The sequence below is a fragment of the Callorhinchus milii genome, unplaced genomic scaffold (assembly GCF_018977255.1).
Source record: "Callorhinchus milii isolate IMCB2004 unplaced genomic scaffold, IMCB_Cmil_1.0 Scaffold5, whole genome shotgun sequence".
Lineage (NCBI taxonomy): Eukaryota > Metazoa > Chordata > Chondrichthyes > Chimaeriformes > Callorhinchidae > Callorhinchus > Callorhinchus milii.
In genome coordinates this window covers 7,269,977-7,293,491 of record NW_024704746.1, presented here as the reverse complement: position 1 = coordinate 7,293,491, position 23,515 = coordinate 7,269,977, and the positions used below count along the sequence as shown (strand labels likewise).

At 43.6% G+C, this 23,515-nt stretch overlaps 1 protein-coding gene across 1 annotated transcript in view; it reads left to right on the top strand.

The window, feature by feature from the left end:
* astn1 (astrotactin 1) overlaps positions 1-23,515 on the top strand; it is a 620,426-nt gene that overhangs the window by 381,130 nt on the left and 215,781 nt on the right. Inside the window, 1 exon segment of the mRNA XM_042334960.1 lies at positions 2,801-2,951. Within this exon segment, the coding sequence (XP_042190894.1) occupies positions 2,801-2,951 (151 nt within the window).

Here is a 23,515-nt window from a genome sequence, read left to right as displayed (position 1 = left end):
CACATACACACACACATAATTTGTTTGGGTTTTGCAATTTGCTTGAGTAAAGCCATACAATAATAATGAAAATAGACAGTAAAAACAGCAGGTCATGTGTAAGTTGGGAAGTGTAGGAAATTACGATATGTGCATGTCAGTTCTGATTAATTAGATTCCTTTTCTCTGTCTATCGTTCCACTCTATGAGGAAGAAAGATAATAGATATGGAAATTAGATATATTTCAATCCACTGAATAGGCGTTGAAATGTAGTGTGGGTTTCTCCTCTTATTGGCCTGTAACACAAAGCAAATCTCCCCCAGACCAGTAATCACCAGCGCCTTCTCCCAACGTTCTCCCGGATGTGAAAAGCTCTATCTAAAAGTAATTTGTTGTTGTTGTTCGTTTCCTGAAAGTGCTTTATGAAATGACAAGACACTGGGCATATTACAGACCTATTCCTGTGTGAAATGCCTACCTATTGCCTCCTTAAATAATATATTTTTACCAAATCCTTTCATTTAATTCCACAAGATGGGTTTCGATGAAGATGGCCCCTTGGCCCATCTGATCTCATCCGTCCAGATCACCCACCCTTTAGAGTATTTTCTGTTTGTATTTTATTGACTATTAGTTATAGGATTTATTAGCCCTGTAATATGGTGTCAGAATTTAAAGAATCTACCCCTTTGTGTCTCTAACAACAACAAGATTACAATTATTATTATTAAGATTACATTTGTATAGCACCTTTCCCAAGGTGCTAAAATCCCCTCTCCTTCCTGCCACCCATTCTACAGCCATAGCTGACAGTGCACTATTTCCTCTGGATTGCTCGATGTCCATTTATAGGTTTGCTTTGTTCAGCCGGGTGTCTTGACACTTGCCGAAACCCATCCCAGGTCTACAAAAATTCCCAGTCACTCACTACGCGTTCCAGTTAAATCCCGTGAAGTGTTGTGAGACGGCACCCTGTCATAAAACGTGCAATGTCAAATGTAAAGGTTGTTACTTTTTGGGTTTCTTTATTTCAACAGTAACAACTTGCATTTATATAGCGCCTCCACACAGGGCGGTGTCTCGGAGCACTTAACAGTGATGGAGCAATTTCATTGCTCTTCCTTGCAGTATCTCCTTTCTCTCTGTCTCCCCTCCTCCACTGAAAGTCTTTGTCATTTTCCTCTCCTACATTGCTGTCGAGTGCCACTCAGTCTTGTACCATTTCCCCAGAACTATCCTGTGAAGCATCCTTTGAAGCAACACTGGCCAATTTAGCTACAGTATCCAATTGAATTTTCATAGGACTGCATTAAGCCATTAGGATGATGTGTGCACTGAAGTCCTGATGTCTCCTCTCATGGCTGCTGTTGCCAATGAATGCTTAATCTTATCCATTGCTATTTGCATTGAGGCTGAGAAAGCCAACGTTGAGAAATTCAGAGCGAGAGATCTTGGGGACAGATTTAGGCTGTCATTGTGATGTTTGTCTGGAGAGGTACAATCTTTAATAGGATGCAGAGGTTTTATTATTTGGTCAGCCGCGTGTCTGACACATACAGAAACCCAACAGCGTGCTTAGGAGTAGCCAAACCAGACTGAGAATTCCACATAAATGCAACTGATGGAAATTTCCACGTGTCTGGAATGGAATGCACACTCTCTCCTTGGAGGGATAAACTTTGCTTCCCTGATTCCAGAGTATTTTAGATACAGGTTGACAAGAGCCAAGGCTTGTGGGACCTCAGAGTATGTATTTAGCCATATAAAAATAGTGCACTGGACTCATCAACCCATCTCGATTGTCCAGTGCCATGTAACAGTGTTAAATTGCTGCGAGAATATACGCACTTGAAAGTCAAGCCTTAGCACACTGGCAATGTAGTTGCATTCAATGTTACCATCTCCCACAGGAAATGAGATTTGATTCAATCTGACTTCACCTTTGTGTGTAAAAGGCATGAAAATCTCCTTATCAGCCTGCAGCTAACCCCGCTGATTCTTCTGACAAAGATTTGTGAACGGCACAATCAGAAATATCTCCCCAAGTTACAGTAAATGACACAGACGCTATAAAACACTGACATTTCAGGGCAGAATGTTGCTCTGTATCTGATGGGGCTTAGCATCAGGCTATTGGTGTGCTTGCTTCCTGTTAATTCTCATGGCCACTGTGGTTCAAGAGTCTTTATTATTGCTGTTCAACTAGCTGGGTGCAAGCGTTGCTCATTTTAGTGCCACGCATTTGTCTCTGTCTCAGCCCTAGCGTTTTGCAAACCTCCTAATTGTATGTCTTCTCCTTCATCTGCGGAAGGCAATGATTCATACCTTGGTGCGATTTCATGGACATCAGTGACCTTCTCGCGAGGAGACTGTTCTGGAGGTGGTGCCAGCCTGGCTCAGTCAGTAACCCTGTCGCCTGAGAGTCAGATAATAATCTGGGGGCAATAAACCCTCCTCCCCAAATTTTTTTTTAAAATTTGATCATTCGGTCCACGACTGCTTGTGGGACACTGCTGTGCGCAATCTGCCAACAAATTACAGTCAGTCCACTTTACATTCTGTGAAGCACTATGAGACGTTTCAACGACGTGATAAGGCGCTACATCAAATGCAAGGATTATTACATTATCATATTATAGTTAGAACACTTTACAGTAAGTTCTGTAAAACATTTTCCGATGTCTTCCTGAAGTAAAAGGCTCCACACCAAATGTAAGGTATTACTATGATAGGGTAAGGCACTGTGAAAGTGAGCATTTTTCCTTGCCCTGAGATGACTGATCACTAGTTTCATGCTCTTTCTCTCCTGTGTCTCTCAGGGAGGAAGCGATGATCTCCGCCTCCTTCGACAGTCTGGAGGTTCTGCTCGACTCCTTTGGCCCGGTCCGAGATTGCACCAAGGACAACGGAGGCTGCAGCCGGAACTTCCGCTGCATCTCTGATCGCAAGCTGGACTCCAATGGTTGTGTGGTGAGTACGTTCTCAGAGTGAGTGGCTCAGTCAGTAGCAGGCACACCTCTGAGTCACAAGGTTGTGGGTTCAAACCCCACGTTGAAATCTTTGAACAAACACAGTCGAGGCTGACACTTGATTTGCAGTCAAACCATTTCTATGTGTTGATTCTCCTCTCTGGTCTCTTGTAGTGATCTGCTATCCACGGTAGGGGTTGATACACAATTTAAATACAGCCGGAAGCCTGCTATCCATACTTGATTAGGTTGGAAGCACTCGTGCTTCCCGGGACTCAGAAGGATGTGGGTTCAAGCCCCGTGTAGGAATTCTTCAGCTCACAGTCTAGGCCTAAACGGCATTGCAGTGCTGGGGGAGCACTGAACTGTCGGAGGTGCTGGCCTTCGGGTGAGAGCTCTGTCTGCCTGTTCAGTTTAATACGTTAAAGATCCCGAGGCTCTCTTCCAAAAGAGAACAAAGTTTCTCCCAGTTTAATAGCCAACAATCCCCCAGATAAAATTTATCATTCTCCTCATGGCTGTTTGTGGGAAGTTTCTGTGTGCGAACAGGACTTTGTGAACGCCTTTTAGATTTCTTTACTGAGCTGAGAAAGGATTGTGATCTACCTCAGTGCATCGGTTCACATTCCTGGGCTCTTAGTTTATTACCACACTGACTGTCATTTCCCAGAAGGTTCCTAGAAAGCGATACCTTCTGCAAATGGTATTTGACAAAATCGTACGTTTCAGTGTGGGAGGCTTTGAAGTGGTGAGTTGTGGCCCTCTGCTCTTGTTGTGCCTCGTTTTATGACTGTTTCGCTTTGAGCTGAATCCTTTGTTTCCAACAAATATTGTTTCAGAAATATCAAGCATATTTCTCCCTGAAGCATCATACCAAAGCGGGAGAGGGAGGCGTTCGCCAAAATATATAGCTTCATGTGGAACAAGCGACGAAAAGAGACAGCAAAGACATTGATATGGTCAATAAAATGCACCCTGTGAAGGGTGACATCGAGTGTGAGCACGACGGGCAGCATGAGGAGCAATGTTAGTTTGAGCGTAGTGTGTCTGCTGTTCACATCAGTGAGAAGCACACAGTTGTAAAAATAGTCACCATTAGAATTTAGCAACACTGAATGTGTGGAGTCCTGTAGCGTAGTAGTTAGAGCACTCAACTCGCAAGTGAGAGAACCCGGGTTCGATTCCCAGGCGGGGCAAAACCTCAGGCAAGTTTCCTTACTCCACACGCCTCTGTTTACCTAGCAGTAAGTAGGAAACCGGTTGTTACTGTTTGTGGGACACTGTCGTGCGCAATTGGCTATTGCGTTTCGTCCACAAAATACACAGGCAATTCACTTTACAATATATTCTGTGAAGCGCTGTGAGATGTCTCAATGATATAATAAGGGATTATATCAAATAAAACTATTTTATTATCAATAATAATCCTTACATTTGACATAGTGCCTAAAGTATCAAATCACCTCAAAGCAGCTAATATTTGCACATCACAAATAATAATAATGACGATACTTCCATTTCATAAATATCTTCACATGTAATTGCTGCAAAAAATGCAGTGACTGTATTTATAGGCACACATAGCAGTCCATTTATGCAGAGCATATGTCCCACAAACCAATTTATCTGGGAGATTGTTGACCAGGACAATAGGAAAGGAACTGAATTTAAAAGCAGTGGGGAGGGGATGGTAATTTGTCAGACCCCCTTCGCTTTAGCATCGCTGCTGATTTGTGCGCTGTCAAATTGTAGATACAAACAAAGGTGTATAACATTATTTTTCCCACCTGTTACTTACTTTGACTTTGGCAGCAGCAAGACTTCCAAACAAAACCATTTTTCAGTGGATGTGAAATCTGGACCGAGTGCAATTTCTAAATCTAATACTAAAGTCAATTGCAAAAGTTATTTGTTATGTAATGAATCCTTCAGTAACTGCTGTTCACTCTGGATATAGAGTAATAGATGACTGGCAGTGACTGGCAAAGCAGTAATTCAATCCATGGCCTTTGATGGTGCCATAAACTGTGAGAATGAAGTTTGAGAGCTTTATGAATATGAATCCTGAGATTGAATTACTGCTGTCAATTCAACACCAAACATTTGTTATTTGCCTTAAATGTGCAAGACGAAGTGTTGCAACTATTATGTAATGGTTGCTCCATTGAAGACCATTGTTTATTTATGTATATGCATATATCTATATATCGGTAGATAGTAGGATGTGTGTGGATATATACATGTATATGTGTGCATAATAATAATAATCCTTGCATTTGATATAGCGCTTTTCACGTCTTCTAGTCGTCTCAAAGTGCTTCACAGAATATACTTTAAAGTGAATTGATTGTATATTTGTGGGCGAAACACGGCAGCCAATTGTGCACAGCAGTGTCCCACAAACAGACATGGATTCAAGTGACCAATTTTATTAATCTTTTTCTTGAGGCATGTGGAGTAAGGAAACTTGCCCAAGGGTTCGCCCTGCTGGGAATCGAACCCAGCTCTCTCGCTTGCAATGCGAGTACTTTAACCACTGAGCTACAGGACTCCTTGTGTATATGTATATATATATATATATGAGAGCTAGAACAACCTCAAATAGGTTCCAACCTATAACTCACCACTGTACACTTATTGTCTCTATATATCAGTGTCAGCCTGACTCAGTTGGTTGCACTCTCACCTCTGAGTCAGAAGATTGTGAGTTCAAGCCCTATGTTGGAGTCCTGTAGCTCAGTGGTTAGAGCACTCGCTTTGCAAGCGAGAGACCTGAGTTTAATTCCAGGCAGGGCGAAACCTTGGGCAAGTTTCCTTACTCCACACGCCTAATAATAATCCCTCCAAAACCAAAAACAATAATAAATTGGTCATTTTCAATCTACGACTGTTTGTGGGACATTGCTGTGCGCAATTGGCTGCCGCGTTCGCCCTCAAATATACAGTCAATTCACTTTACAGTATATTCTGTGAAGTGCTTTGGGACGTCCTCCCGACGTGAAAAGCGCTGTATCAAATGCAAGGAATATTATTATTATGTTGTGTCTTTGAACTCACGTAGTCTTGGTTGATATTCCAATGCAGTGCTGGGGGTGCATTTCATTTCTGTGCTTCGGACGAGATGTTTAGCCAAAGTGCCCTCTGCCTGTTCAGGTTGAAGATCCCATGGTACTATTCAGAAAGACAAGCGAGGTTCTCCTGGTGTCCTGGCCAACAACCTCCCCCCGAAAATAAAATTGGCTATTCACTTCATGTGTGAGACATGGCGGTAAACAAATCGACTGTTTGTGAGATCACAGTTCATCCCTAACTTGGTGTCACCTTCAAATACAGTTGCTTTTACACTGGGCCTTTGTGTCCAGGTCATTAATGTGGAGGAGAGAAAATGGGATAGTTCCAGCAGCAAAACTCAGGGAACATTTGGAATTTAAAAGCCTGTAGGGTGAAGGGAAGCCAGAGGGGTAGATAGCAGAGTTAATGTCCTGCGATTTCGAGTAAGAGGTGGTGTAATGTGTCATGGCACTAACACAGTGAACACACAGCAAGGAGGAAAAGCTCACTGGATGATATAATTGTAGCTTGGGAGAAATGAGGGAGAAGAGGTCAGAGGAGCAATGGTCACAGCAGCATTGATAACCCACAGTAAAGACAAGGTGGATTGCAATGGGGTTAGAGGTGAGAGCAGGGTCACCATCACAGGATGCTTCTTGGCACACATCCTGTCCAGCAGGGTGACAGCAGAGCTGGAAGGGACAAGTGAGACACAGGCAGCTTAACCTTTTATTATCTTGATTGCAGACGAAGCTGTATTGCACTGCTGTAGTATGCTTCTAACTCTCAGGTTTTTCTCTGAAATGAACTGCTGATGTACTTTAATGTACTGTTAAACCGATTCTTTTGCCCACAAAATATACAGTCTATTCGCTTTACAGTATATTCTGTGAAGCGCTTTGAGACGTCTCAATGACATGATAAGGCGCTATATCAAATGCAAGGTTTATTATGATCATTCTTTACAAAACATTTTTCCCTTTTTTTCCAGAACATCTTTATAACTAAATAGTCAATCTTGGGTACAGAAGCAGTACACATCTTCTGTGTATCACACTCTGGACCTTTCAGAGACTCCATACTAGATAATGGGATAAATACAACAACAACTTGTATTTCTATAGCCCCCTTCATGCAGGGTAGAGTCAGAGAGCTTAACAATGGTGGAGTTTGGTGCTGAGCCAGGGAGAAACGGGAGGTGACCATAGGCACTATGGAAAAGGAAAATCTTCAGGTGTGATCTGAAGATGGACAAAGAGGGGTCATGGTTGAAGGATTGAGGCAGGAAGTTCCAGAAGTTCGGGGCGTGTTGGCTGAAAATACTGCCACCAGTTGTGGAGTGGAGGGGTCAAGAGATGTGCAGAAGGCCATTTTACTTATTACAAGTAATAATAAAATAATTCATATTCCTTGCTTTCCATCCATTTGATACAGCGCCTTATCACGTAGTCATAATGTCTCAAAGCACTACCCAGGATATACTGTAAAGTGTAATGACTATTTAGGTGAACAGACTCAAGGGGTGATGCCAATTTGCACAACAAAGTCTCACAGACATCTATGGAGTTAATGACTTTTTTTGAAAGATTGTTGGCCGGGACACTGGGAGAAATTCCCCTCTCTTTTCAAACAGTGCCATGGGATCTTTGAAGCCCAGCGGAACAAGCAGAAGGGACCAGGAATTAATGTCTCATCAGAAAACCTACCCCCCAAAAAATGGAGCACTCTCCCAAAACTCCTCCTGTGGGGCTTGAACCTGTAACCATATGATCCAAGAATGCGACCAGCTGAGCCAAGCTGGCACAAGTAGTGTCACAGTTTGGTCAACCTTAGTTGTCACAAACAAAGGCAATGACTTGTAATTTACAGCCACAAACAAACAAGGCCAGAATGGAAACTTTGAGGAAAAGGTGAGCAGATACGGTCAAACTCATGCTGCACAGAACCATAGAAACTTACAGCACAGAAAGCGGCCATTCAGCTGATTGTGTCTGTTCTGGCTCTTTTAAAGAACAATCCTTTCGGTCCTATTTACCTGCCTTTTTACCCATACACCTAGACTCCCTGCTATGTCACCAAGGCTGTGATTGTCAGATGAGTGCTGGATGTCAGACCAGCACTAGATCTCTCCCTGTCTCTCTCTCTCATTGAAGAGCAGACTTTAAGTTTCCCTCCATTGACAAAGAGGTCAGGTTTATAACTCTAAGCAATGCCACTTACAGGATCTGATCGCATGACAAAAGGACAGGTTTGGATGAAGAAGAGCTTATGGCCTATTTGATCTCAACTTTCCAAAATGCCAACCCCGCTGTCTTCCTGATTACATCATGAACAATTTCCAGCTGTTAGTTATCCTCTGTGTGAAGGAGCATTTGTATCTGATCTAACAATGCACTGAGCAACCTTGAACCTAGCAATACTGTTATGTTGTTTTTTTCACTCTCCCATTTAACATTTTATCGATTTCTGCGAGGTGTCAGCCTGGCTTAGTTGGTAAAACAATCACTTGGGTTAGAGCCCCAAGTCGGGACTTGAACTCATATACTCTAAGGTGACACTTCAATGCAGCGCCACACTGTCAGAAATGCTGTCCTTCGGATGAGAAGTTGAACCGAGGTCCCGTCTACCTGTTCAGGTGGATGTTAAAGATCCCATGGCTGAATTCAAGAAGAGAAGGGAGTTTCTCCCGGTGTCCTTTCCAAAAATCCCCCAGGTAAATGTGGCCATTCACTTGATGGTTGCTTTTGAACATGTGCACCAATTGGCTGCTGTGATTGTAATAATAAAATAATAATATAAATAATAATAATAATACTCCTTGCAATAGATATAGCGCTTTTCACGTCTTCTAGACGTCTCAAAGCGCTTCACAGAATATGTTGTAAAGTGAATTGACTGTAATTTTGTGGGCGAGATTGCCTACATATACACTCTGCAATAAAAATCCTGTGAATTGTGTTGTGACATTTCGACGTTAAGTTGAGGTGCAACATCAAGTGCAAGAATCATTATTATTATTATTAATTTTATTATTATCATTATCCCCTGTGTGATATCGCTTATCATAACTGATGAGTGAGGACAGCTTATCTAGCGCTAAGAACCTAAGAGCTCATCCCTCAAGGGCTTGTTTGAAACAAAAATAACACTACTACCTCCTCCTCCCCCCACCCCCACGTTCACACAAAGAGGAAACTGGTGAATGTCTTCTGGTATCATTTCGACTGAATACAAACATTGTTTTTTCGCAATTAATGAGTTGAAATTAGGCGTCTCTTTCTGGTCCTGGAACTGAAGAAAATTAATATGCGCCGCACATTTTCTGAGAATTCAGTTGCTAAATTAGTCATCCGGGCAACATTAACAATTCAACACCTTTGCTCGTTGTTAATCCCAGTTGGACATGTTGGGTTTATTGGGAGGTGCAGAGCTGATTGACTCAATTTCCACCTGTATAAGTGAACTCAACTAAGGTGTCAATTCTTAGTGTCCAGGACAAAGCTCCAAAGCGAACAATCTTGGAGCCCCTGAACTGCTAAAGACAATAATAGACCAGGGCTCTAATAATAATAATAATTTTTGCATTTAATATAGCGCCTTATCACATCTCCGAGACGTCTCAAAGCGCTTCACAGACTACACTGTAAAGTGAATTGACTATATATTTTGTGGGCGAAATGCGGCAGCCAATTGCAGAGGCGCGTGAAGTAAGAAACATTTCGCCCTGCCAGGAATCGAAAGTGGGTCTCTCTCCTGCGAGGCGAGCGCTCTAAGCACTGAGCTACAGGACTCCACGTACGCACACGCCGGGTCTTTGAACTCCTGGTCCAGGCCGACACTCCAGTTCAGTGCTGGGGGCTGCTGCCTTGTTGGAGGTGAGATGTTAAATCGAGGTCCCATCCTCCTGTTCAGACGTTCATTTAAGATGCCATTGATTTTCTTGAAAAGAGAAGAGAGTTTCTCTCTCCTGGTGTCCTGGCCAGCAATTCCCCAAATAAACCTGGTCATTCACTTTGTGGCTATTTGTGGGCACATTGCAGTGCGCAAATTGACTGCCACGTGGGCCAACAAAATGCACAGTCACTACACTTTACAGTAAATGCTGAAGCGCTTGAGATGTTTCAAAGATGCGATAAGGAGTCATATCAAATGCAAGTATTATTATATAATTATCATTACAAGACACCCGTGTATGGATAGAAAAAGAAAAAGACCTTTAACGCTGAGTTATTCATCCTCGGTATGCTTTCCACAAGCACAAGTGGGCACTGATAATGATTCTCTGCTACCACATTCCCCAAATGGCCACCTGCCCAGCGCCTGTTTAGTCGGCAGGATCACCAGATAATTACATGTGTTTAATTCTGATTGTGTTTCTCGGAGTTTGCTCTGCAGACGCACAGAGACTAAGCAAGCGATGACAGAATGATGACAGACAGCTATTAGAAATGCACAGAGTTTTTTTCAATTAGCGAGCTGCGCAGACAGAAGCCCATCCTGTTTGCTACACTCATCGCCCTGTTTAATATCTGGTTCTTTAGCTCTTGGTGTTGGTGTTACACGGGCCCACCTCCCCCCTCCGAGCTCATGTCATTACCCTGCCATTCCCTCATTCCACACCGGCTTCACTTGAACATCCCCCTTGCTGAGGACACCGATTTTATTTTTTTGGAGGGATTATTAAGCCGGAATCGAACTGCCAATTGACTAACAACCTGGTTCCTACTTACTGTTAAATAAACAGGCATTCGGAGTAAGGAAACTTGCCTAAGATTTCTACCGCCTGGGAATCAAGCCCGGGTCATCTCGCTTGCAAAGGCTATGTTCCATCCACACCTTTTCCAAGTCCCTGTTTAACCAATTTATTCTACTTACAAATTTCTATTAATGGAAATTCACTGATGTATTTAGCCCCGATTATGCCCTCGCCATCTCCAGAGCTTGTTGTGTAAATATTTTGCTTGGCAGCCTATTATTTTATTGCAATGGCATTGTTCTGAGCTCTCCCCAAGGGTCTATGTGTGCTACCCATCATCTCCACTCCACTGCCACTTACACTAGCACATGCACATTCTCCAGACACATGGGAATTTCCATGTGTAGGTGGCATGTGTATGTGGAAATCCAGTTTAACAGCAGTGTCCCACAAACAGCGACAAAGTGAGTGAGCAATTTGATCTAGGAAGTTGTTGGCCAGGATACCATGGGAGAGAAATTCCCTTCGCTTTTTAAATAGTGCGGTGGGATCCTTAACATCCACCTGAACAGACAGATAGGACTTCGGTTTTACAGCCAGGACACCAGGGGGAAACTCTGACAATCTGACAATGGTTTGTTGTGTGTGGAAAATACAGCAGAGCAGCAATTGGAGTTGGGGACAGTGAAAGAATGCAAGTGAGCGCGATTGTGTCTGTGTGTGAAAGAGGGAGACACACAGGGTGTGCTGCCTGCAATTATTTTGTGCAGTCGTGAGTCGCCATGATTTATATCTTGTGTCGTTTAATTCCTTTGGTCGCTGGTCTCGCTCCACTACCTGTGGGAAGGGATAGGCCAGGTCTCATCCAGATCATTGTCTTTCAAAAGTGTCTCTTTTTTTTTCCAATGAAAGCAAAATTATTAGACCAGAAATGATTTGCATCAAAAACAGGATGAGGCAGTCCCCAATATTAATTGCATTTGATACAGCGCCTTATCTCGTTGTTGAGACGTCTCAAAGCCCCTCACAGAATATACTGTGAACTGAATTGACTATATTTTGTGGGTGAAATACAACAGCCAATTGCACACAGCAGTGTCCCACAAACAGTCATGGATTGAGTGAACAAATTATAATTTTTGGAAGAATTATTACCCTTGGAAAGCGATCCGTCAATCGACTAACAAAGGCGGCAGCCAATTGCGCACAGTGGCATCACATAAATAAGTCGGTGAACGGCTGAGCACAAGAAGAGCCAATAGTTACATTTGAAGCTGTGATACAATTGGACGCTGCTCATTCTGCACTTTATTAAAAGACTAAACTGCAGCCAATCAAATACAAAAAATAAAGCCTTTGGCTGACACTTCATTGCACCAATTCAGACAACATCATTAACAGCAAACTCCAGCTCTTGCATTTTATTTTCAATTTACTTTAATTGCCAGCTCGTCTTCCAAATAGGCCCATGGCTATCTCTGGTTGAGTAACATGTGACAACTTCACTTGCAGATGCTCAGGTGAAAGTGCAGGGATTTGAGCTGGTCACAAAAACTGTTTGCATTTATATAATGCTCTTCACGCAGGGTAGGGTCTTGGACTGCTGGTGGATATTGTGTATTAATATTGTGTATGGGTGAGGGAAGGGTCTTTTCATGCAGGGCTCTGTGTACCTGGCACCAGCCAGCTTCATTGCCCCCTATGCTGCGTCTACCCCACCATCAGCAGGCAGGCCTTCAGCCTTTCTCCTCCCCGCTTTCTGGAACCCCATCCTAGTGTGTTTCTGACTCACACCCTCTGCCTTACCTCATTCATCCAGAACTCTGCAGCTCTTGTCCTCTCCCGCACCAGGCTCCATGATCTCATCAGACTCAACCTCGCCTGGCTCCACTGACTCCCCATCCCTCACAGGATAGAATTCAAAATTCTGGTCCTCACCTTCAAGGTCCTCCGTGGACTTGGCCCCTCCAACCAGCAAATCCTTTATCAACCTGTCCGCTCCCTCTGCTCAGCAGGCTCCGGCCTGCTCTATGTCCCCTGCCCGGCCTGCAACCTCTCTACCCCCACCCTCTGGAACACCATCCCACATTCCCTTTGCCTCCATCCCCCCATTTGCCTCCTTCATGGCATGCTTCAAGACCCCCCTCTTTGACCGTGCATTCGGCCACCCTCCTACCCTCTCTGCCCTCCACCCTTCCTGATCCCAAACGCACACACCCCCACCCCCGCGCCCCTTCGCTCGGGTCCAAATCTTCACGACGTGAAAGGCGCTTTACAAATGTAATTTTGTATCGTATTGTATTCATGGTCAAAGACCTTTTTGACTGTGCTTTCAGTCTTCTTTACGCCCCCCACCCTTCCCCCTGAGGTCCTACCCCCAGCTCAGATGCCAAGCCAGGATTGTTAGGTGCCTATGAACATGGTTATTTTAGAGTACAATATAAATGTGTATTTTAATGTGGTTGTAGATATGTGTGATGTGTGCGTGAGCAACAGAGCATGGATATGTGTGTGTGAATTCTCCCTCTCCTTGACTCCACACACACCGCTCGAGAGAGAGAATCCTTCTGATCTCTCGTCCCTTTTTAAGCTTTCCAATTTCAAACCCTTTGCCTCCCCTTCTCCCCCGTTGATGTTAACAATGAACAGGTCGGAGCAGTGTGAAACATTGGTGCATATCCCTCTCTTTCCTATCGCTCTCCTCACGTGCTTTCGACCCACGTTTTAATGTATGAATGGAAATCAACCCATTGTGCACTCAGCAGCTGGTGCTCAGAGTTAATTGGGGCAGGGAAGTGGGGGTGAAAGGGCGGCATTATTGGAGATTGCTCAACGTTGGCAATTGCAGAAATTCATAAGTTTGATTGAATCAATTTTTTAACAATGATACAAAAGTCTGCTACCAGTCACTCAATTTTTAATTTTCCTTTTGCTGAGACTCTCAAAGCGTGTCAATTGCTCTGTCATTGTACGTGTATGGGGGTGGGGAAGAGAGGAGAATAAAATTGGAGCCCACATAGACAAGAAGTTTGCATTTTCAAAGCACCTTATCTCGTCGAAATGTCTCAAAGCTTTACACTGATCACTGTCAAGTGTAATGACAGTCTTTGTAGGCGAACACAGAACTCTGCTCTAATCCAAATTCCTTGCTCTTTCTCTCTGTCCTTTTATCGTCTTTCTTTTCAGCCATGCATTGAGATATATTTTACCACCTTCAGCCCATCACACAAGGCCATGTCCATTTGACGTTCCTCACTATGTAGGACAACTCAAACATCTCTCTTTACCGCTTACCACAGCACCCTGGCTCAGTTGGTAGAACTCTCCCTCTCCCTCTCTCTCTGTCACTGCATTGGAGTGTCATCATAGACTATATGAATTCTGAGTCAAAAGGTTATTTGTTGAAGCCCCACAAATGGGACTTGGAATTCATATAGTCTACGCTGACACTCCAGTGCAGTGCTGGGTAGTGCTGCATTGTTAGAGGAGCCGTCCTTTGGATGAGACCTTAAACCAAGGCCCTCCTATATCTATTCAGGATAGAAGTGAGTGCCATACCAACACTGGTAATGAGACTAATTAGAGCTACTCACTAAGATTCCTTTGCACAAATTGCCTGTCGTGTTCGCCCACAAAATACAAACACTCACACCACTTTGCAGTACATCCTGCAAAGCGCTTTGAAACGTCTTGAAGACGTGTTAACCTGCTGTATAAAATTCAAGGATTATGATTGTGTAGCGCTCTGAGATGCTACCCTGCATGAGAAGAGCTATAAAATGCATATCATTTGCTTTGTGCTGCCTACAACCAGAGCGCAGCCACGGACAGACCACAACAACACGGCTTGCAGGATCGGAAATGTGTAACCAAATAAAAAGGGGGGTGTTTAAATCAGTGATTTCATTGTAAAAACAAGGTGTGGATTCATGACAATGCTGCACTTTCAAGGAGACTGGCAATGTGTTTGTTCTGTGGAATTTTTAGCTACCATCACGATGGAGCTGGCTGCTAATCTCCTCAATGTAATGATCAATAGCTGCTCTCAGTCGCTGGGAAACATCCACTTTAAATCTGTTTTCCTCTGCAGATGAAATGCTACAAATGAATTTACGCTAAGAACTTGATATTGTTGCTCTGCTCTGGAGTATTGAATGAACAGCTTGCTATTAGCTCATCAGTAGCCTCTAGTGACAGTATGTTGCACTACAGCAAAGATCAGTGTGCTGTTCCTGTCCTTAATCCCCATTTAACGTCTCTGCCCAGTCCATCTTATTTCACACCATAGCCTGACCTCCCTCCCACCTCCCAAGCTGACAGGTGCAATCACTGTAAATATCCTGGCGTTTGATATAATGTGGAGTCCTGTAGTCCTGTAGATTCTTTGTTTGGACCACTTGCCTCGCAAGCGAGAGTACCCGGGTTTGATTCCCAGCAGGGCGAACCCGTAGGCAAGCTTACTGTGCTTACCACATGCCTATGTTTACCTAGCAGTAAGTAGGAACCCAGTTATTAGTCAATTGGTGGAATGCTTTTTTTCTGAGGGTAAAAATCCCTTCAAATCAATAAAGAAAAGAAAATAATAATAATAATGTGGTCACTCAATCCACGACTGTTTGTGGGACACTGCTGTGCGCAAATGGCGGCCGCATTTCGCAAACAAAATATACAGTGAATTCACTTTACAGCTATTATTGTTGGCTCATAAAATACTCCATTTCCAGCATTGGCTTTGGTTTGTAAATGGTGTTTTGTTATGTACACATCAGAGGCATCACTGTCAGACTCGTAGATGAGGAACTAGTGCTTAAATACGCCAGTGCCCATGGCAAAGCACTGCAGCGCATGTGCACACTTTCAGGGGAGGAAAGAACGATTTGTTGGAGGTAAAGGTTGAAAGTCCATCAATCTAAATTAGATGTAGAAACTCAGGATCGCAGGAGAATCCACCAGGCCAGAGGATGGATTGAAGTGACCTTTAAAATGTATCAGCACGTAAACCACTCTTTCCACGCTATTTCCTTTCAAGACATTTTCAAACAAATAAAAGGGAGAGATTCACTGACGACTGTGAGGTGCTTTTGAAATGCTTTTGAAATGCCATTCTGTTTTACGCTTAGTGATGTGCCTCGCAGTGTACTTATTCCAAGTGTCAGAAGAAATGCTGTGAACAAGAAAATCAAACATGTTTTGCATTTTAAATAAATTATACGTAATTTTAATGTGGCATGTCTTGTAAATATTTAATAATCAAATTGAAAAGCACACTCATTTCGACGAGGGGAAATGATCAAAGCTTTTCGATATAACACAATAATGAGTTCTTGTAAAACGGACAGAGTTAGCACGATTCTATTGGGTGCTTTAAATCTACTGTACTTTGTACTTGCTTAGTTGTATTTAACAGAAACCTCTCTCGTGTCTTCTCAGTCTCTTGCTATCTATGTATCTCTGTATCAGTCAATATCGTTCTCTATGTCTCTAATAATCAAAAATAGTCCTGTAGCATAGCGGTTGGAGCGCTTGCCTTCACAAACGAGAGGACCCGGGTTCGATTCCTGGGCAGGGCGAAGCCTCAGGCAAGTTTTCTTACTCGACACGCCTCTGTTTACCTAGCAGTAAGTAGGAACCCGGTTATTGGTCAATTGACGGATCGATCAATCAATCAGCAACCAGGGTTCCTACTCCTAGGGGTAATAATCCCTTCAAAAATTAATAAAATAATAATAATTTGGTCACTCAATCCAGGACTGCCTGCCCGAGTTTCACCCACAAAATACACAGTCAATTCACTTTACAATATATTTTGTGAAGTGTTTTGAGACGTCTCAATGATGTGATAAGGCACTATACCAAATGCAAGGATTATTATTATTATTATAACGGTAATCTATGCATTTGATACAATGCCTTTCACACTAGAAGGATGGCTCATAGCGTTTTGGAGGATTTTACTGTAAAGTGTAGTAACTGTGTATTTTGTAGCCAAATGAGGGAACCAATTTGCACACCGCAACATCCCATGAACAGCCATGAAATGACTGACCAATGTTATCTGAAGGATTATTGGTCAGGACACCAGGAGAAACTCCTTTGTCTTTTCAAGTAGAGTGTGGGATTGTTAATATCTCCCTAAACAGACAGATGGGCCCTCAGTTTAATGTAGCATCTGAGGACCGCTCTCCCCGAGCGATTGGGAGGGACAGGCTTGTAGAAGATTGGGAGGGGACAGCAAAAATAACAAATCTACACGACACACAGAAACACATCAAAAGGCAAGCTTTTGATGTTTTTTTTTTCGTTCTGATGTATTTTGCATCAAACTCGAGTCTCTAATCCAAAATTGTGTTGTTTTCATCTTGGTTCAAAGGAGTCGTGCGCTCAACATCACAATCGGCCAATGTTCACTACAGAGAACGTCACATCACAGTGCGGTTGGGGCTGGGGAGGGGTGGTGGGGGGGGGAAGAAAGAAATACTCTTTGAATCAAATGGTTTCAGATCCGTTGCAAACTCCTGTCCCTGGTGTGTGTGTGTGTGTGTTCTTGGCGGGCCACAGCAGTACTTTGTTATCTTCTCTTATTAAGATAAAGAAAAAACAATTTGAGCCAATACAGCGTTGGCTTGATTTTCCCAAACAGCCCTTCGTTGTGGTTTGTTGTCAGTTCTCGGAGGGTTGGCACTCGATTTACGCTTGACTTACAGCAGGCAGAGCCCACATATCCTCAATATAGACAATCACCCGGAAAACATACAGTCAATTCACTTTACAGTATATTCTGTGAATGACTTTGAGACGTCTCGAAAATGTGATGAGGAGCTATATCAAATGCAAGGATTATTATTATTATCTCCTTCTTCTCTCTGCAGTCTCACAATCTTTGCATTGTGTCAATAACAATAGTAAGCCTTGCATATGATATGGACATAGACTCAGATCCTGGCACCAACTGCCCATGAAACCTGCTGCCATATTTCAGCAACTGGAAGCTAGACTTAATAATAATAAAGTAGGCGAAGGCCGCAGCTTATTTGCACACGGCAAAGTCCCACAACTAGATATGAAGTGCAAAAGCAGCTTTATTTGGGGGCATTGTTGCCCAGACATCTGGAGAGCCTCTCTCCTCTTTTTGAATCGTGCCATGGGATCTTTAATGTCCACCTGAATAAACAGCTAGGACCTTGGTTTGACATCTGATCCAAAGAACGGCATCTCTAACAATGCAGCGCACCCCTGACAATGCATTAGAGTGACAGCCTAGACCACAATCTGGTTGCAAGACACAGATGTACGCGGCAATATCTTTGCCCACATTTCATGTCATCTTTTTTTTTCACTCTGTGAAATATCACTCGCTGCACCCAGAGAATAAATATTAACAGCCAGACATGTCAAACCTTTTGACAGACAGGAGTCTCGGTCACTGCATGTTACAAGCGGATGACAAAATAAACCCGAGAAATGAGAATCCCCGGTTTATTTACGGCAGAAATATATTGTCCGAGGCTGAAGAGAGGCAATGAAATTTAGGAGTCTGGGGGGTAGTTAAGCTGCAAAAGATTTAATGTGGCATGTTCTTCACATTGGGAACCATCCATCATTTGTCACGGGCTGCTGGCAAGTGACAGCATCGATAGGATTGTAGCAAAAGTCATTAAACCTAACCTTAAGTACTGCACTGTTACCGTTACTGGGTAGTACTGCTGCACCGATCTGCTGGTTATTCAAGCACACTGCCCCGTTAAATCAGGGGGAGCCTCTCTCTCCCATCCCCCTAAAAGCAAAAGCATTATCAGGCCACTCGGTTTAACGTCTCATATGAAGGACGGCACCTCCAACAAGACAACGCTTCCTCCAGCACTGCCCTGGTGTCAGACGGACTTTGAGTTCAAAGTCCTGACATGAGGCTTGAGTCCATGGCCTTCTGGCTCAGAGGTAGGAGCGATTTCAATTCAGCCAGGCCAACAATAGATTATACACTGTTGCCCCTTTTTACAGTTTAACACAAGAGGTTTAGACTGTGGCGTGGTGTGTGGGTCTGCGTGTAAGTATCTTTGTGTATGTAAGAATGTGCGTGCAACAAAGATCCACTTGCGGAGGAGGTGTCTGTGTCTGGTGTACATGTCTATGAGTGTGAATATGTGGGAGTGTGCTTATGTACACGTACGTGATAAAAGCGTTCATGACTGAGTGTGTGTGTGTATGAGTGTGCGTGTGTACATAGAAGGTGTGTAAGTATATGAATGTTACCCATCCCATTATGAACACGTACGTGATAAAAGCGTTCATGACTGAGTGTGTGTGTATGAGTGTGCGTGTGTACATAGAAGGTGTGTAAGTATATGAATGTTACCCATCCCATTATGAACCTTTCATCGTTACACCTTTCTCCCCCCACCCAGACAGGAGAGCTGAGATTTCGGTCCTCTGGCAAATACAACATTGCTTAAAATTTGACAGGGATCCTGATTATAAAGCAAAATGTAAAAAGAAAAGATTGACAGAAGCTGATGATGATAATAAGCTCATCATCTGCGGTCGATGAGAATGAATGTCAGAAGGCAGAATTGGGTGTTTGAGATGGAGAGGTGCAGATTGGCGGGCAATCTTTGAATGATCTGAGAGTGACAGATTATATATTACCTGGAGTTTATATCAAATGATGCTCGATATCAAGCTGCAAGCTCTTACTGAGTCCCGTGCACTCTTCATTGATTATACCCAAGCCGTGTACAAAAGGAACCAGGAGAAAAGAGCAAGCAATATGCCTAGTACTGATCAGATAGCTAATACTCCAGTGTGGTGTTGTCGGTGTGCTGCATTGTCTGAAGTGCTGTCTTTTGGATGAGACGTTAAACCAAGGACCCGCCTCGTCAGGTGGACATTAAAGATCCCGTGACACTCAGGACTCCACTGAGCTACGTGGAGTCCTGTAGCTCAGTGATTAGAGCACTCGCCTCGCAAGTGAGAGACCTGGGTTCGATTCCCCGCAGGGCGAAACCTTGGGCAAGTTTCCTTACTCCACATGTCTGATAATAATCCCTCAAGAAAAAAAACAATAATAAATTGGTCACTTCAATCCATGACTGTTTGTGGGATGCAGCTGTGCGCAATTGGCTCCCACGGTTTGCCCACAAAAAAAATACAGTCAATTCACTTTACAGTATATTCTGTGAAGCGCTTTGAGACGTCTAGAACACGTGAAAAGCCCTATGTCAAATGAAATGATTATTATTATTATTGGAAAAAGAGAAAGGAGTTTCTCTCTCCTGGTGTCCTGGCCAACAATCCCCCAAATAAAATTGGTCACTCACTCCATGGCTGACTGTGAGACATTCTTGTGCGCAAACTGGCTGCCGCATTTCATCATCCATTACTGTGCTTCACAGCAATTACCGAAAAGCAGTTTTGATTTGTTTCGGGTAGCTATCAAATAGAAGCATTTTTATTATACCATGCACTTTATTATATGTCTCAACGACATGGTATGGAGAGGTACGGAGGTGCCAGGGCATGAAGGGATTTCAAGACGTGTGTGAGGATCTTGAAATCGATCCGTTCGGTGATAGGGAGTCAGTGGGGCCTGGCTAGAACTGGTGTGATGGGGGTACAGAGCTTACAGTCACCCTGGGAGACGTCTCACAGTCACGCTACATCAAATCAAGTATTATTATTGTTATTATTCTGATGTGATAAGACGCTATAAGGCGAGTCCTTTCTTACGCTCCTCCTTAGTAGTTTCTCTTCATTTCAGTGCCTCCTGCCCTCTTCCAAAACCTTAACAGTAGAGTTGATTTCACGAACTCAAAGTACAAGCTACTGGCCGAGAATCTCGCAACGCAGGGCGTTCAAAGCCCTAATGCATTGCACCAACACCCTGCCTGGGATCAAACAGTTATTTAAAGAAACGTGCAGATGGTTTTAATGTAGCCGCAACATGGGCTCGGCGTGTTTCAAAAGAGAACAGCCTGTGTTCCTGAGATTAAGGTGAAGTTTGGGTAACCTCCAGCAGACAGTGATTGATGAAGAAATCTTTCTGGTTAAATATCAGCTCGGGCTGCATGGAATGGATTTCTGCTGCAAGAGAGACCGTCAGCGGGGAGTGAGTGAGCTGTACAGGTCTGTCTGTCTCCCAAATAGGTCACCTCACCTCCATCACGAGGCAGCTGGCTGCCTCTCTCGTTCTCCTGGTTTGAGGCTTGAATTCAGCCCCAGGCTGATAGGGTTTCTTTCGTTGCCTTTGGGGATGTGCAACTGGCTCGGGTGTGTGTTGAAGAGGAACAATTTTAAAAATGGCCTGGGAATCGGGACTGAAGTGGATCGGGCCAGAGGAGTGACGCTCTGTTGGTAACACTCCCACCTCTGGATCACGAAGATAGGGGTGGGTTCAATCTCCGTGTTCAGGACTTGGACCTCGCAGTCTAGGCTGACACTTCACTGTGGCGTTGAGAGAGGGCACTGGGTTGTCAGATGCTCCAGCCTTCAGATGAGACGGTAAACCGAGGTCCCGTCTGCCTGTTCTCGTAGATGTTAAAGATCCCGCGGCGCTATTGGAAAAGACGAGGGAGTTTCTCTCTCCTGGTGTCCTGGCCAACTACCCCCCAAATAAGGTCAGTCACACACTCCATGGGTGTTTGTGGAACAATGTAGTGCACAATGGAGCTGCTCCATTTTGCCCACAAAAATATATGGTCAATCCACTGTACAGTGAGGCACCTTGTGATTTTTTAAATTAGACAGCATATCAAATGCAAGCAATATTATTAAACACCTCGATCTCATCACCTCTCATGCTTCTCTGCTCCAATGGAAAGAATCCTAACCTCTCTAATTTCTCCTCATCTCTGTGTCCTTTTCCCACTCATCTAGACACCCACCCCACCAACCCCCACCCCCCACACTTCCTCACTCAGCTTGGTTCCCTAGTCAACTCTGTGAAGCACTTTGAGACATCCTCCCGATATGAAAGGTCCTGCATAAATACAAATAGTTGTTGTTTGTGGGAATATAAAAAAGGAAAGGTTTAATATAAAAAAAATCTCTCAGAGGGTGAATGTGTTTCTGCGGATGTGGATCAGTAGACAACAAGTTCTTGGTCAGAAGATCTGGTCCCTATTTAATATAAAGTTTCTGCATTTATTTTTCACTGGGTGAGTTTTGAGATTTTAAAAATTATTGCACGAGGATGGTGTCTTCATTCATTGTTCACGGAACATTGCCACAGCGATCATTGCCGCAGTATTTATTTTTCATATTGTTTGAATGAAAAAATTTAGTAAAAGCTAAAAGTCACACTGCAGAAAGGTGTGACTTTGGGATATTCTCCAGTGATTGTGAGACACTTCATAGGGCGACTGTAAGCTCCGTAACCCTCATTGCACCAGTCCTCGCCAGGCTCCACTGACTCCCTGTCAATGCACGCATCGATTTCAAGACCCTCACACTCATCTTCAAATCCCGTCAGACTCTGGCACCTCCCTTTTTCTTCGACCGACCTGATTATTCCCCAAGTTTCCTTACTCCACAGGCCTGATAATAATCCCTCAAGATAAAAAAAAATAATAATTTGGTCACTCAATCCACGACTGTTTGAGGGACACTGCTGTGCACACTTGGCTGCCACGTTTCGTCCACAAAATATACAGTCAAATCACTTTAGAGTATATTCTGTGAACCGTTTTAGACATCTCAAAGACGTGAAAAGCGCTTTAGCAAATGCAAGGATTATTATATTATTATAACCCATCACCCGCTGCCTCCGCTCGACTGGCTCCGGCCTCCTTCATGTCCGTTGTGCTCTCCATTCCACCATTGGTGGCCGCACTTTCAGCCACTACATCCTAAAACTCTAGGACACTCTCCCTCAATCCCTCTCTCTGGCCTCATCCTTCCCCATCTTCATGTCGCGGCTGAAGACATTCCTCTTCAACCGTGCTTATGGTCACCTTCTACTGGCTCGAAGTCAGGCTCCATCACCATCAATCATTCTGGGACGCCATCCTGCATGAGGGGCGCTATGGGGAGAGAGTGGGTGAGTGGGATTAATTTGGATAGCTCTTTTAAAAGAGCCTGCACAGACATGATGGGTTGAATGGCCTCCTTCTGTGCTGTACAATTCCATGATTCTCTGAACAGTACTTTGGGATGCATCAAGGCAGGAGAGCAAGATGATATAAGTTTCAAAATTGTAAAGGGCAATTTCAGGACAGACACCAGGAAACTTTTCTTTAGAGGATAATCAATGACTGGAGCTGGTTGCCAGGAACAGTGGTTGAAGCCACGACACTGAACTCATTTAAAAAACAGCTTGATGCTGTGATGGGAGGCCAGTAGAGTGGGGGTGTTCTGGAGGGATGAGATCAGATGGGCCGAAGGGCTTCCTCGTCCAAAGCAATCTTGTGATCTTGTGAAATACACAATCAGTACACATCACAGCCGAAACCTGTGAAGTACTTTGAAACATCTCAATGAGGTGATAAAATGCTATATCTCACAGTTCAATTTAATCCAACCGCCTTTCTAATTTTTAGCGACAGCTCGAATGTAATTTTTCCTATCAAGCGAACTGCAGCAGTTGTGTTTATTAGACATGTTTATTCAGTTGTCTCTGAATAAGGATTTGTTAAAATGGACAAATAGGGCAAATCATGTTCCTCTGACAACTTCTCTCTGTTGTTGTGTTCTGCAATTCTTTCAGGGCATTTATTTTGCAGCAACCACAAACAAAGACTGTGGTGCTTACGTGATTGCTATACTCTCATTTGTATTCTGTGCTTCCAATCCGGTTTCGTGCCTTTCTTATGCAATCCTCCAGAAGT